This window comes from Nanorana parkeri, unplaced genomic scaffold (genome assembly GCF_000935625.1).
Source record: "Nanorana parkeri isolate BGI_ZX_2015 unplaced genomic scaffold, ASM93562v1 scaffold811, whole genome shotgun sequence".
Taxonomy (NCBI): domain Eukaryota; kingdom Metazoa; phylum Chordata; class Amphibia; order Anura; family Dicroglossidae; genus Nanorana; species Nanorana parkeri.
In genome coordinates this window covers 177,261-192,802 of record NW_017307079.1, presented here as the reverse complement: position 1 = coordinate 192,802, position 15,542 = coordinate 177,261, and the positions used below count along the sequence as shown (strand labels likewise).

At 41.1% G+C, this 15,542-nt stretch overlaps 1 protein-coding gene across 1 annotated transcript in view; it reads left to right on the top strand.

The window, feature by feature from the left end:
- The window catches only part of RPAP2 (RNA polymerase II associated protein 2), a 68,443-nt gene that overhangs the window by 27,909 nt on the left and 24,992 nt on the right, over nt 1-15,542 (top strand). The window contains exons 10-11 of the mRNA XM_018565077.1: nt 225-305; nt 14,339-14,407. Of these exons, the coding sequence (XP_018420579.1) occupies nt 225-305; nt 14,339-14,407 (150 nt within the window). The remainder of the gene's footprint in view (nt 1-224; nt 306-14,338; nt 14,408-15,542) is intronic.

The following is a 15,542-nucleotide window of genomic DNA, read 5'->3' as shown; positions in this document are numbered from 1 at the left end:
CATTTAAAATACAGTTGTCCTTAAAATTATTCTATGATTATCTTGAAAATAATTTTAGAACAGTCCTCCTTAGCCAATAATCAGCCCGTGTGTGTGAGTAGCTTTGTGAAAGCTGAAAGTCTTTGTTTTGCAGCAAGTAAAATGTTTTCATCTGATTTGATATGAACACTATAAAGATCTGCACAGTAATCATAACTATTTTTTTTCTTTTTTCTTTTCTATAGACTTCCCGCTATTTTGGGGCCACTTCAGATTACATATAGTGATGTGTCTAAGGAGTTGCACAATCTGGTGAAAACTTTTAGGTAAGTATTATTTCATTTTGCTCATCATAAAACATATGCATGTGAATCTAGCTTCAGTTACACTTTTACAACAGTGTCCCTTCCACTGCTCTACCCTCTACTGTCTGTGTCAGTTTTATTATATATAATAAGGCAGAATTAAAGCTGAACTCCAGGTCACTCACTTGCTGCACAGGTCCTCCGAAGCCCCTTTTTTCATTGCTCCATTATTCGCAGCACTCGGACATCATGACGTACAATTCAAGACCAGCAGTCCTACATTGTAAGTAGGGATGCTGGAAGGCCTCCCGGAACGGTGGAGGGAAGAGAAGAGCCCCAGCTTCCAGTAGTACTGCTGTTTTATTTTCCCCCTAGATTAAAATCAGTATTTTAAATCAAAAGTTACCCTTCCTGTGGGGCTCCTCCCACTACAGGCTGCCTGCCGAAAACTACAGGAGGGGTGGATTTAAGACCAGTCGTGCTGCACAGGGAGAGACATAAGCAGCAACCAGTCTTTATTACAGGGAACTGCACAGAAGCAAAGTTGTACACTGGATTACTGGACAAATCAGGAAAACATACACAAAGCACACCAAGATTTAAGTAAGAATATACATGCCTCTTGTAATTAGGCAATATTTGCTTAATCCAAAGTTCAGCCTTAAAGTATAATTAAAGTCTAGTTGTTTGGCATATATCTACTGCTAGTAGGCAGTAGATATATGAAAAAACATTTAAAAAAATTAAAAAGTTACCAAAAAGGTAATTACTTACCTGCGTCTCCGCCGCTCGCTCCCATCTGAAGATTATCGAGCAGCTGTAAAGGAACACGAGGGAGTCGCATGTCCAGTAGAGATCTTCCTACAGGAGAAGAGGAGAGACACAGTGTAAGTTAATGCAGGCAGCCGGGCAGCATGCACGCGGACAGACACCGTGGGACACAGAAGACACAATAGTCAGCGCTGGATCAGAGAGCAGCACCTCCTGAATACAAGTGGAAGGAAGAAGATGATCTGATCAAGAGGCATCATTTAAGGTAAGTCCTTAAAGCAGCATGGGGGGGGAAGGGGGGTGTGGAAACTGTGACCCTAATGTTTGACAACAAAGACACCTTTAGAAATGTTTAGTAATGGCTAAACGGATACTTCTAGATAATTGCCGGCTTTGTATTCTTTGCATACCTTATTTTTCTTTTCCTCCCCATTCTTCCCACAGTGGCCATTTTTACTAAGGGAAGATGAATCCATCTCCTTTTACTTCCTGGATTTCTGGCACATGTGACTAGGACATGCGACCATGCACATCATCTCAGGGGGAAAATCCCTTTCCCTGAGATCTTGTGAGATTTTGCAGCTTAGATATGAAATTTCCCAGCAATGCTCTGGTTATGTAACCTTCCCAGGATGCATCTCTTAGGCACAGGCTACATCACTAATGCCTAAGAGGGCCAATAAGTAGAATTACAGTAATTGCAATAAATGTAAGTAAAAGAAAAATGTTTATTTAACTAATGAATGTAAGTTGATTTCATATAAGCATGCAGAGCTGCATACTGAGGTGATTTTTTGTGAAAGGGGGACAATGGCATTTGACTGGGTGGAAGATTTATAAATTGACCCCAAAAAGTTTTTATACTAACCATTTATTAAGGATTTTAGTCAAATGCAAATCTGAACTTTTTAAAGGTGTTCCAAAGTGATTCTGTCTCTTCAAATATAAAAATTGCAATCAAAATGATTCAACACCCATTGCAAATCAGGTTTATTGGCAACATTTACAGACCTTCAGTTGCTTGAAATGAACAAATAACACAAAACCAATTGAAATAGGTCAACACAACAAATGTTTCAAGTGGTTTCCCCAAATTCATCTGAAAATGCAACTTTTAATGACTTCTGCAGTCCTAACATTTTTCAAACCCCTCAATATTGTAGAATCTGAGGAGGCAGATTTCTGAGAAGGTAGGTAGAGAAAAACTCTCAAAGTGACTGCAACAGACCAGCAGCAAGACATGGTGGCAACAGTCAGGCAATGCGGTTTCCGTTTACACAGTAAGGCGCAGAAGGTTCCTTTGCCAGAACTAGAAGACGTCCACCGCTACTGACCCAAAACCACAAGACAATCAGCTCCAATATACTCAAAATTATATAAATAAGCCACAGAAATGTTGGGATTTTGTTCTGTGGAGCTGTAAAACAAAACTGAACCTTTTGGCCCCATGGGTCAGCGGTATGTTTGGAGGAAGAAGAATAAAGCATACACTGAAAAGAGCACCTTGAGTCTACAGTTAAGCATGGTGGTGGCTCGGTGATGCTCTGGGGCTGCTTTGCATGCTCTGGCAGTGGAAACCTTCCGCGAGTGTAAGGCAAGATGGATTAATTGAAGTATCAGGAAATCCTAGGAGAAAACGTCATGCTGTCTGTGAGAAAGCTGAAGCTTGGGCGTCATTGGACTTCCCAACAGGACAGTGATCCCCAGCAAACCTCAGATTCCACCAAGGCTTGGTTGCAAAAGAAGTCCTGGAAGATTCCACAGTGGCCATCACAGTCACCTGACTTAAAACCCTATAGAAAATCTCTGTTGGGATTTTTTAGAAGGCGGTTGCAGCACACAAACCCGAGAATTTTACTGAATTGAAGGCCATTGCTAATGAGGAATGGGCTACGATTCCTCAGGAACACTCCCCGAAGCTGGTGTCTGCCTATGCCTCCCGTTTTCTGCAGGTCATACCAGCAAAACGGTGCTCTACTAAGTACTAAAGATGCTTGCCATGAAGGCGGTTGAATAATTTTCAGACTGCAGAAGTCATTAAAAGTTTCAGTTGCATTTCCAGTACAACCACTTGAAACATTTGTTGTGTTGATCTATTTCAATTGCTTCTGTTTGATTTGTTCACTGGAAAGTCTTTTGCTAATAAACCTGATTTGCAATGTGGGTTGAATCATTTTGATTGCAACTGTAAGTCTCATTTCTTAATGAGTTTGATTCCCAAGCACTAAAAACCTCCGGTCCCACCTTCAAATGGTGACTGGTTCCTTAGGGTGGATACATTGTATTTGTGTGAAGAGATTACCATTATAATAGGATGGACTTCTGGTTGGTTATCCTTTCAAGATACAAATGAGTACACTACTTTGTTGTTCTCGGTATCATCAGGCATCCCATCGGTCTAACAGCTTATGTAAACCAAAGAGAGAAGATCCTTCTACAGCCTTTGTATCATAAAGCAACAACCATGTTACCCCCTCCCTCACCTCGCTTTCTATTGTGTTCCTGTCTGCATATTATTTATTTCTGTTTGAAACACTTCTATTGTTTCTCCCCATCCATCAGCCCAGGCTTAATATGTCCATATGGATATACTGCATACAACATATGCCGTTTGTCAGGATCGGATTCTACAAGGGGCTTTTGTTTTTATTAATAATTTCTTATCTGTCATTATAACATAGTTAACCTGCACGTCCCCTAATCAAACATCACTGCGTCAGGTTTGATTGGTCCTGTATGTCTACAATGGACTGTTCTTACAGTCACTTGTCACTTCCTCTTTGTGTCACCTTTGCACAGTCCTTTTAGCCAGTTAAGCAGTCCATCAAACTGGTGGGCCAATAGTAATGTGGGAGATGGGGCAAGCATCGACACAGCCTTGAAGTATCAGAACCTGGCTTGTTCAGAGCAACCTGATATTTGGCCATACAGGAACCAGCTAAAGCCACTGGAGATATGTGCTGGTACATGCAAGTACCTGCAATTTATATCCATTTATTTTTGGGATTTTTTTAGTGACAGTCTCTTCAAGTTAACAGCATCGACTTATATATTAATGGACATATAATTGGAAGGATAAGATGTGTCTGAAAGAGTTTAAATCAGGTAACCAGAACCAGCTTTTCCCTCTTCCCTCACTGTGAGAAAACACAAGACTTTGTAACATGAAAAGTCTGCCGTGATGATATCGGTAACCTCTCCCCCCTCTCAGTGTTGGAGACGGGGAGAGATGACAGTCTTCTGTCGCTGTGCCCTGCAGAGGGGACTAATAAAGAGCACCATGGTGAGCTACAGAGCTGAAATTTTCCCCTCCATTGACTTCTTTAGAAACACTTCCCGTCCATCCCACTCGCTGCAGTGTTTTAGTCCTCTCTGCACAGATGAGAAAAGGCTCTAAGGAGATCTCGGAAGACTTTTTAGTACAGTTATAGTTCACTCCCAGCAAAGTCCCAGCGTGACTGTACGCTTTTGTTACCAAAATGGAGATGTCACATTATTCCCCGGAGAGCGTCTGTTTTTCAGGCCATGAAAGTAAACTAAAAGGTAAATCATTTGCTTCACTTGGGTTTACAGACACTGTATCTTCCTCCCCCAGTATAACCCCTGGACTATTAAAAAGGCTTTAATGCTGATGCATGTCACTCTCCTCCTAATAACAGAACAAATAAAACATTTTGGGTTTACAAGGACCACAAATAGATTTAAAACACAACCCAACCAAATAATGTACAGTAGTATCAAGTGAGGCAAACATGACGACTTGGTTATCTCTGTACTCCATTCTGCTAGACCAAAATGCCCTGCCTGTCCAAGTGAACCTGAGAGTTCTCACTATGGGACTTTCACTTTTTCAGCTCTCACACCCGTTTCCCCTTATAAACCAGAGCAGTTTTTACAATTCTGCTGTTTATTTTGCATTGTCATTACTTAAGATAATAAAATAATACCAGGGGTGTGGAAATTTTTGAAAAAATTACTTGTCCAAGGACTAAAGCGGGGGCCAAATCTACTTGTCCCTCATGACAATCTACTTGTCCTGATACACAAAAAATTATTTTAACCAAAACCAAATTTAGCAGTCGTAAGAAGCGCTTCTCATTGGCGAGCGAAATTCAGAATACATGGAACAGGTACAGATAGTACACCCGTACTGGTGGATGGGAAGGACCGTTTGCTGAAAGGTAAGTATAGTGGGAGGGAGATTTGTGTGGGTAATTCCATTTTCCCAAATTACTTGGGAAAGTGAATTTACCTTTTAGGGTTGGTGCAGACTTGGGGATTCCCGGGACGTGCGATCGTGTGCGGTTGTATACAGCTTCTGCTGCAATACAGCCCTGCCCGTGCGGTTGCACGCGATCGCAGTTGAAAACACTGCGCATTTATTCGCATGCAGATGGTGGCAGCGGGGCTGGTTTTAATTTTTTTAATTTTTATTTAGTTACATTTTTAATTATTATTTTTTACTTTTTTTTTTTACTATTTTTTTAAAAACTTAACTGTATTGCTATCACACAGGGGCTAACAATCCCCTTTGTGATAGCATTTGGAGATGACAGGTACTCTTTATTGAACCTGTCACCTCCAACATAGGAGTTCTAGCAGGCACTGTTGCTAGAACTGACAGGAACTTATTGAACCTGTCACCTCCAACATAGGAGTTCTAGCAGGCACTGTTGCTAGAACTCCTGTGACAGGAACGAGCAGCGGCCGCCGAGGACAGAGGCTGAGGGAGGTGACAGAGCCTGTCACTACTTCACGCCCCCGCTCTGTCTCCGCTCTCAACGCTCTGTCCACGCTCTTAGAGCTCCACGCTCTGTCCCCGCCCCCTGCTGTCAGCGCTCCACGTTCCGTCCCCGCTCTCAGCGCTCCACGTTCCATCCCCGCCCATCCGCTCTCGGCGCTCCACGTCCCCTGCTCGCAGCGCCGCTCTCGGCGCTCATTTTAGGAAAAGAAAACCGGCCCTGCTACTTGTCCGTAGCAGAGCTAAAACAGCGAAAAAAGCACTTGCCCGGCGTCCGGAACTACATGTCCCAGGCATCGGGCGATACAAATTCCACACCCCTGATTTGGGTTTTTTTTTTATGGGACAAACAAAGCTTGCTCTTGGTGGTCTTGCAAAAAGTATTTTATTTTTTGTGCACAAATATGTAAAAAAATAAAAACTGTTTACTACTTTGATCAGTGTTAGTTTTACAAAAAAATTGTGTTACTTTAAATAAAAAGTATATGTTTTAGTTTAAAAATTTGGCCTGTTTATAATGGCACCAAAGCCGGGTATACAGAGGTATACACAACCTGTGGGGTGAACAAATAAAATAAAACATTCCTCCATTCTATGCTTACGGGTGTGGATGGGGGAATCCCCCGCTGTTTTATTTGTATTCTGATAGCAGCTGCTGGCCGCTGTCAGAATACCCAAACCGAGAATTTTCCAACCTGCTCCTTCGATCAGCTGATCAAGGGATGCCTGACGGAAGGGCGTTGACAGCTGCACCCACTGTACGGATGTCAGCCGGTTCATCAGGAACTGGCCGAAATTCACACCATGTATACCCTACGTAAGGGGCTATTTATAAATGTATTCACACAAGATTTATACAACATTCACACAATTCACAATTTTTTCTAATTGGATTAATTTGGTGACAAATCATAACAAATTTATTTATAAATGAAATGAAGGCTTTTTTTTTTGCAATCCAGCACATTTTTAAATATGACACTAAAAATATTTTAGTGTCATATTTGGGACTGATTAGGGTTAATAAGACATTAAATAGGAGCAAAAGTTTTTTTTTTAAAGGGGGGGAGGGGGTTTCTAGGGATACACCAATATTATCGGCCGCTGAAACATATCGGCTGAAAATGGCACTTTTGGCAAAATGCCGAAAGTGCAATTTTTTTGGCTAAAATAGCAGTGCGTCCGTGATTTCTCTCCTCTCCGCTGGGTGCTGCTCTGTGTCTCAGCGGGGAGGAGAGAAACTGTCACAGGCGGCTCTACGCTGTGGGAGGAGAGCGCTGTGACCGTCCGGCGTCTCTCCTCCCCACTGTCACAGATCAGGAGAGCGGCCGTGTGGGCTGAGACAGCCATTGCTGTCACAGGAGGCTGAGCTCTCCTCCCGCACCGCCCTGCCCAGCCTCCTGTGACAGCGTGTCAGGCTGAAGAGCGGCGCTGTGGGCGGAGACAGCTTTCATTGCCGTCACAGGAGGCTGAGCTCTTGTCCCGCACCGCCTCGCCCAGCCTCCTGTGACAGCATGTCAGGAAGGAGAGCAAGTACAAGCAGTCAGTGATCGCTGAGTGTTTGTAAATAATTGAAGACATAGTATGCTTACTGTGTCCTCAATTATGAATGAATGTGAAGTGATCTACATCCCTTCTTGTTCATTCATGATTGTGGACATGGTAAACATACTATGTCCACAAGTTATGAATGAACAGTAACACTCAGTATAGAGTATTTTGGTTTCGCTTCGGTTTTGAAATTTTCATTTCGGTGCACCTAGTTTTTTCTAAACGTAAGGTTGCTTATACGCCAGTCAGCGCTGGTGGATCGGAGCGGGGAATCCAGCCCCTCCCCTGTCACGGCAGAGAGCCGTGACAGGATCGAGAGGTGAGCGAACGCCGGTATGTGTTCACTCACCTCCCGATCTACTGAGCCGACCTGTGACTGTCACAGGTCGGCTAGAACTATGAGGTAAGTAAAAAGCACTCACCTCATAGTTCTCCTTTTAAACTGACATTATATGCAGGTCAATGGTCATATTTTTGATCTGCATATGAATGAAACAGAGTAAGTACAATGTAACAACAAGGTTACATTGTATTTCTGAATGATGCTTCTACACAGTGTTTACAAACAGTTTAAAAGCTTTGTTCTGTACAGTGCAGCAGCTGTTGCTGTTATACTTCGCAAATCATGTCTTTCACTTTGACAGCCTTATTGCTGGCAGCTCCTGGGGAACAGCAGCAGGGTGAGAGGTACGCCCAAGGTATGCAAGCTGCTGAAGGAGAGCTAAAAGGAATACCAAGGCTACTATTGCAGACTTCCTTCTGAAAATGCCAGTTACCTGACTCTCATTCTTTTTCATCTATTTATTAGTTTGGAGTCAGTGATCCAAAACAAGTAATCAGCAAGTAAAGTCTGGATTGCTGACCAATATGCTACTGGCTCCAGGTTAGTGACTCCGAAAGTAGTAAAGCCAATTGGTGAACGTGACAGCCAAGTAACTAGCATTTTCAGAAGGAGGTCAGCAATGGCAGCTTGCATATTCTTGTCAGGACAGGTTTCCTTTAAATGGGCTTGCAAGCTTAGTGAGGATGTCACACCACACTTGTTTCATCTGGCAAAAGCGAATGCAGTTTTCAGTGGATTTACCAATTTAATATGTACACAAACAATTTCTTTGTGTTCAAGTTTACTTTTGTCCAGAATCACTCGGCTTCATTTAAAGTACTTGTTGTATATGTGGGTGTTTTCTGGACTTTTAAAGAGTCTTTTGGCATGTACAGTCATGGAATGAGATGGTGACAATGTTTATAATGTAAAAATCAATACCATACCATATGGTTTCTAACATGCATTGATGTGGCAAAGAACAGTAACAGAAGTCAGTTATCAGGTACGAGAGTGACAGATGCCTAGTGTATCGTTTGTAATGCAAACCATTATTTTATGACTATCTTGCAAACAAAATCTGTAACAGTATGTACGTAGATTGCTACGTTGGCTGTCTAAGGGTTGTAGCTTGCTTGGTTTGTTTTATTTATTTAAAGTGGGACTGAACACCAAAAAAGTGATTATTTGCTATTTAAACCTTTCACTGCCAGAGCTGTTTTTGCAAAAAAAAAATTGCACACATGTTAAAATGCACATTTTAGGCCTGAAGATTTCTTAAACTTCCTATAACAATACATTTTCTGAAAGCAGAGACCCTGTAGAATAAAATGTTGTCAGTTGCAAATGTATTATGTTGCATGATATTAGTGCAACTTTTTTTTAAACCCAAATTTTCCTTAAAAAATACACTTAAGTTAATTTACCTTTTTGTGAAATTCAAAAGATGATGTTGTGCTAGGTAAAAAAAATACTAAACACATGCATGTCCCTGTGATATTGCAAAAAACAAAGGTACCCCAAATTGTTTGAAGGTGACAATTTAAAATCTTTTACAGGTCATCAATTAAGGGAATAATGACCCTAGAACTATTGCTCTCACTCCAGCATGGTGTATTACAATCGTCGTTTTCGTACGCAGGCACACCCAGCGTGCATTTGCATTAGTATGTGCGTGTATGGGGTAGAGGGGACTTTAAAACTTTCTTTATCCCTAATGTCACCTTTACAGATTGTGCTTGATCAGTGGGAAATGAATGCTCAGAAACTGGAAGTGTCAAAATCATCGTTGCTTCTGGGTTCATGGAATGGATGAACTGGATATCCACTGCTCTCCCTCCAGACACCAGAAATGCCAATCCCAAGCCCGCAGGAGGAGCGCGGGAAACACAATGGAGGTGAAAGTCGCACATTTCAGAGACCGTAGAAGTGTTCGGGTGACTGTACAGCTGCCCGCATCATTTCCAATGTAAAACCAGCAGTCTACTTTGCACATGTAAACAGACTCCTGGCTGCAACAGTAGCTGGGAGTCTACTTAGAGAGGTCCGCTGCCACCGGCGTTAATAGAGAACATTTAAAAATGGTAATTGTGCCTAAACAGTACTCTGAAAATCCTCCTGAAAAATAACAGCGAACTTACTGGTATGTGAGGGTATCTAGGCTGTGGGGTGATTTTTTTCACACAGAAAGAATCTTCATTCATTCCTATGGAAAGGTTGTCGATAGTTGATGGCCTTTCCGTAGGAATTGACAGAGAAAAAAGTAGAGCCTGGCTGGCAGACATTACATGGGGAAATGGTGTGACTCCTATTCTAAAGGATAACTATACTAAAGGTACATTTTAAGTCTGTGGTAATGTTACAGTAATAGTGTAATGTCACTCTGAAAATAGAATGACATAAGAGAACTGTCATTCAGGTCCAGAGTATAACTGGCATCCGCAAATGTTTACGGAGCAGACAGCCCATGAGAACCTAAATGACATGCCCTTGCTGTCAAGCTCTATTGTTTCTTCAATTACCCTGCTATCATATAGTAGAGCATTCATTGAATAATGCATCAAGCTCCAAATTTTCAAGGAACATAGAACAATGTCACAAATATTCTTTACCTATACTAGGTAAATCCGATGCTAGATCTGCTCTGTATTGCTTGTAATGCAGATAAATTATTGACAAGAAAAAAAAAATTGTAGTAAACTGAAACAGAAGGTTAAGTTAAAAAAAAAATTTGGAACAATTTTTGTTAACTTTTTCTCTCTGTTCACATTCTGCTCATGTTGGGTAGTTAGAACGCCTGCCAAAAAAGCCTAGTCACCTCTGCTAAAAGCATGCCTGTCTCTATTACAACAGTTCAATAAGTCACTTGTGTCTAGCTCCTTTTTAAATAGCATATTAATGGCAGTGACCAGTGTTGGGAGTTTGGCAATCAATATGAACATTGACTTGGAGTTATTAGACACAAATATCTGCACCTTCCTCTGTTTATGTACAAGAATATAGCCTCCCCATGCTTCAATCAATACCTCCTCGTTCTGTCCTTAGCCATGTGCGATGGCTTTCCCCAGACGTGTTGGAGCTGTCGCTTCCACTTAAACCACACTCTAGTGGGTGTACATCATTGTCCCATGAGCGCAGTCTGACTGTAGCTCCAATATCACAATACTGAGGATTATTTCCAACACAAGCTTTCCTATGTCAGTTAAACTGAATTTCAGAATCTGATTGATTTTGACAAATACGTTTATCTTTATTTTGTGGTCTGTTTGTTTTTTTAGAAAGCTACAATCACACCTTTGTGTATTTTTTAAATAATAGAAATTATGTTTTTCTAGTTTATGGTGTTTATAGAAGTGCTGTGTACTTGCTGTAATGACCCATTGTAGTTTCTGTAAGTACAGACCTATGTATTTTATTTCACTATTATGGGGGACATTATTCAATTTGGTCTCATCATCAGCATCTTTTAAACTGTGGCATCCCTGATTTCTAGTGCATATATTGACAGATTTATTATCCTAGTAGATTTTTCATTCCTAAATGCCTTCATAAGGAGAATTGTCTCTAAATTGTTGCAAACTAGCAGGGAACCTCCTGGAGGACAGCTGAATAGCCCTGAAGTACTATAGTAGCTATACTTAAAACATGCAGATTCAACACATCTCTATGTAAAAAATATATATATACATACCCTTCTTGGCATTTAAAATGTGTGCCTGGGCAAATCAATATCACTTGGAGGTAGATGGTTTAGTAGTTTAGAGAAGATAACATTGTTTGTGCTTTCAGTCCACTCAAGTGGCAGGGACATGGCATTTCTGGTAAAATACACATGTATTTTCTGTACTTGCGAAAATGTTCCTAGCCTGTAAAATGAAAACAAATGCAGCCTTCACGTCTAAGGAATGGAAAACTGCAACATATTAAATTTGTCTTTTAGATATCCTTTAACCCTTTCACTGCCACCGACGTATGGAATACGGCAGAACACAAGTGCTTGCATCTGGCCACATAAGCATGCCATACGCCGGTGGCATTTGCCATTCTGATGTAAGCTCATGGTCGCTTTAGCGACCCCCTGACAGTCCTCTGTAAAATAATAAAAAGCAGCTGATGACAGCTATTAACTAAAAAATCCCCCGCCGGCACCGCAGCTACCGTCATCTACAACCTCTACTCCCCGCCTGGAGCCGATCCAGGCTGGGATCTATTTCTCCTTAGATCTCTGCTGCTCTCCCCGCCTGTATGGGCTGAGGTAGCAGGGATCCGGGAGAAATGGCTGGCAGGGAACACATAGTACTGTGTGTCCCCAGTTATGAATGAAAAGGAACTGCTTTACATAATAACTGGATGATAGCAAAATATTTACTATCACCAGTTTGTGAATGAATGGGAAGCTTCTGTACTGAGTGCTTTCCATTCATTCAGAACAGAGGCTGCAGAAAAAGAGAGACTCTGTGTCCTAAAATTTATTTTCCTATTTTCAAAAAGGACAGTTAAAAAAAATAAAACACAACCCCCCCCCTCCCCTACACACAGAGATAACATACATGCGCACCATATTGTGGTGTACGCCATGCACATGCACTGTGGTGCGTTGTTAAAATGCATCACAATTCTTAATTTAAAAAAAATATATATATATTTTAAATCTTTTTAAAATAACATTAATTTACTTGTGTGGCAGTGCATGGCAAAGTGTTGTGACGCATTGCCATGTGTTGTGATACGCAGTGTAGCGATTAAATGTACGCCTGTATCAGTTTATGACAACACACACACTAACACAGTGCACAAACGATTTTTAACATAAGTCGCGGATTTACAGTTTTGTGTTACTTCCATTTTTTACCATTTCGCAAAAAGGTGCAATTTACTAGTATTTGTTATTTATTAACTGAATACAGTTTTATCTTTTAGATTTAGTCGGGAACAGTATTTTTTTTCTGTGCACTGATACCAATTTTAGTGTTTTATCCATTTCATTGTGTATTTTTATCGGTTTATTATTGATTTGACAAACATTTGTGCAATTATCACAGGACCCACAAATTTAGTAGTAGCATCTTTTTATTCTACCGGGCCTGCTCTTTCAGAAAATATATGGTTTGGGGGGTCTTTTACAAACTCTAAAAGCTGCAGTTGCTAATAGAAAAAAAAAGGTTGAAAATTGCAAAAGTGGTGTTGCCAGCTGAGGTTAAATGCGTTGTGCAGTTCATCACAGAACCTGTAGGCCCCATTCACACGTAGCGACATACCTTTTGCAGCGGCCGGGATAGCGTGACTTTCGGAGCGACGTTCCAGCGACGGTAGCGCAACCTTCTCCGTCGGGCTCCATTAGAAAAAAGCAAAATCCGCCGAAAAAAGGGTCCTGTAGAAGCAACTTGCGACCGCGACGAGCGACATGGAGCTAAGACAGCTCCATTGAATATCATTAGCCGGCGACTTCTCGCGATATCGCGTGGCAAAAATGCGTGATATCGCGGTGGAAATCGCGCGATATATCGCTACGTGTGATTGGGGCCGTAGACTGAGATGGAAGTTGTACAAGGTCCTGGTCTGCTAGTCACATAATTCACAACATTATTGCTTTCTTAATTACAGGTAGAGAGTTGGCAATGCAGAACAATTGGCTGAAGGCTCCCTGATCCCTTTTGTTTATTTGTCGCTGTTGTTTATGGAGTCTATAAGTAGACTCCATGGCGTCTATTTATAAATGTTTTCACAGAAGATTCACACATCCTTCACCCAAGATTCATACATTTTTCTAATTGGATGCCATTGGGGAAATGTGGAAATCCTTTGTGAAAATTGTGTAAAGACATTTATAAATAGGCACGTGTGTGCTTCTTCCTCCAGTCCTCCTACACCATTGGTCTTCCATGGACTCCTTCCCCTAATACTTCTGCTCCTTGGCTCTCGATGCACTCCTCCTCAGTCTTCCTCCCCCAGTTTTTTCTTTCTGTTATTCGGCAATCCACATGCTTTATTATGAAACCTATGTACTCTTCTGCTGGACTTCCTGCTCTCTGGTTCTCTGCGTACCTTCCCCTGATCCTTGTTCAACTTGTATCCGTGTGTGCCATTTACATATACATAACTGCAAAGCATTTGTAAGGGTGTATACTGGTATTGTGGATGCTGGGGACTTTTTATATTTGTTGGAATTTGTATATTTTTATACGTGATCCATGCAATATCTAATTTAAATTATCTAATAGGGCTGTGGAAATTAAAGATTAATTTCTCGATTAATCGTTAAACTTTTTGATCGATTAACATTATTTTGATCGCTAATGAAAACACTCACCTCTCCGCCGGCTTCTGGGAGTCCCGTCGGCGATGCAGTGAAGTCACAGACATCGACGTCACCGTACTCCTCCTCCAAGTGGCTTCGTTGGCTAACGAAGGGAAGGGGGGAGGAGCCCGGTGACATTGATGTCTGTGACTTCACTGCATCGCCGACGGGACGCATTTATTACTTCATTGCTGTGCTGTATGTGTATAGGCCAATGTAGTTGGATCTGTATGTGCGCTATAATTAATTTAATCGATTAAAAAAATTTCAATTAATCGAACACGAAAATTTTCATCATTACCAGCCCTATTATCTAATATTATAAAAATAGTTGTTGACAATATTTCTATTTTTTTTTTTCTGTATTTCAGATTTTCAAACAAAAACATCAATCACACTACTCCAGAATGGTCTATCATTGCCATTGTTCTTCTGTCTGCGTGAGTATTTTCCTTCCTACTGTATTAAACATTCTTAAAGAAAACCAGACTGCCAGTTTATCAAAAGTATAAAGAAAAAATGTATCTATACACACACAGATTATGGGTGTAATGCAGTTAAAGGTGATGCGTTAAATAATTTCTAACTTATGTCATTCTGCAGGTAACCTTGTTTTACAATTATAAGTCAGCTAAAGTTAAAAACTAAACTCCAAGCAGCTAATAAACATAACCACGTAATTGAATCCAACTTTGTATTTAAAAAAAAAAAAATTCCACATATAACTAGCCTAAGTATCCAATTCTGACTTCATATCAGCTTCTTGTAACTTGCCCCGACCGCATTCAGACAGGGAGAAGGAGGGTCAGAACTCTGAGCTAATTGGGGGCTCTGTTGTTTTGCACAGTACTGGCGGTTACATATGTTAACATATCATCTTTCATTATACAGACTATAGGAAGCTGAAATCCTATTTGTTGCTAGAATGTAACACCTTTGCACTTTGTTCATGTGCTTTGCAGTGGCTTAAAGTGTGTCTAAACCCCAGAACAAAAATGTAGTAGATTGCAGCTTGCCGCTCCTTGGATGTGATGGCTGCATTTGTTTTCAACTTTCCAGCAAGTATAGAAGATACTTGTTAATCAGAAATTCAGTGTCCTTGTCACTTCCTGGAAGCTGAAAAAAACCGCAAACGTACTTTCTTATGTAAACTACTAGCACCATAAATCCATCATGTGATGAAGATCAACAAAGGCAGGCATGTTTGAAGTCCAGTCTTTCTGACAACCATGGCTTCCCAGTAAGTACAATGGAGAAATGAGAGAAGACAGGAAGGGACAGGAAGTGTGCTATTTGCAGGATTACCAGGTGAAAATAAAGAGGAAAAAGGCCTTAAGAAAAGAAAACTGTGGGAATCCAGGTTCCTTTGCCCACATTTGCCCACTAATAAAACCATATTGGTCACAGGTCATTCAACACATATGTGGCGAACAACTCCCACTAGACCCCTGGGTGTGTTTGTTCCACCTCACAACAGACTCACCACGATCGTACAAGAAATCGATAGTCCCTTTCCTATTGAACACGGCCAAATCTCTCATACCAAGATATTGGAGATCCGCCCAAGTGCCCTCC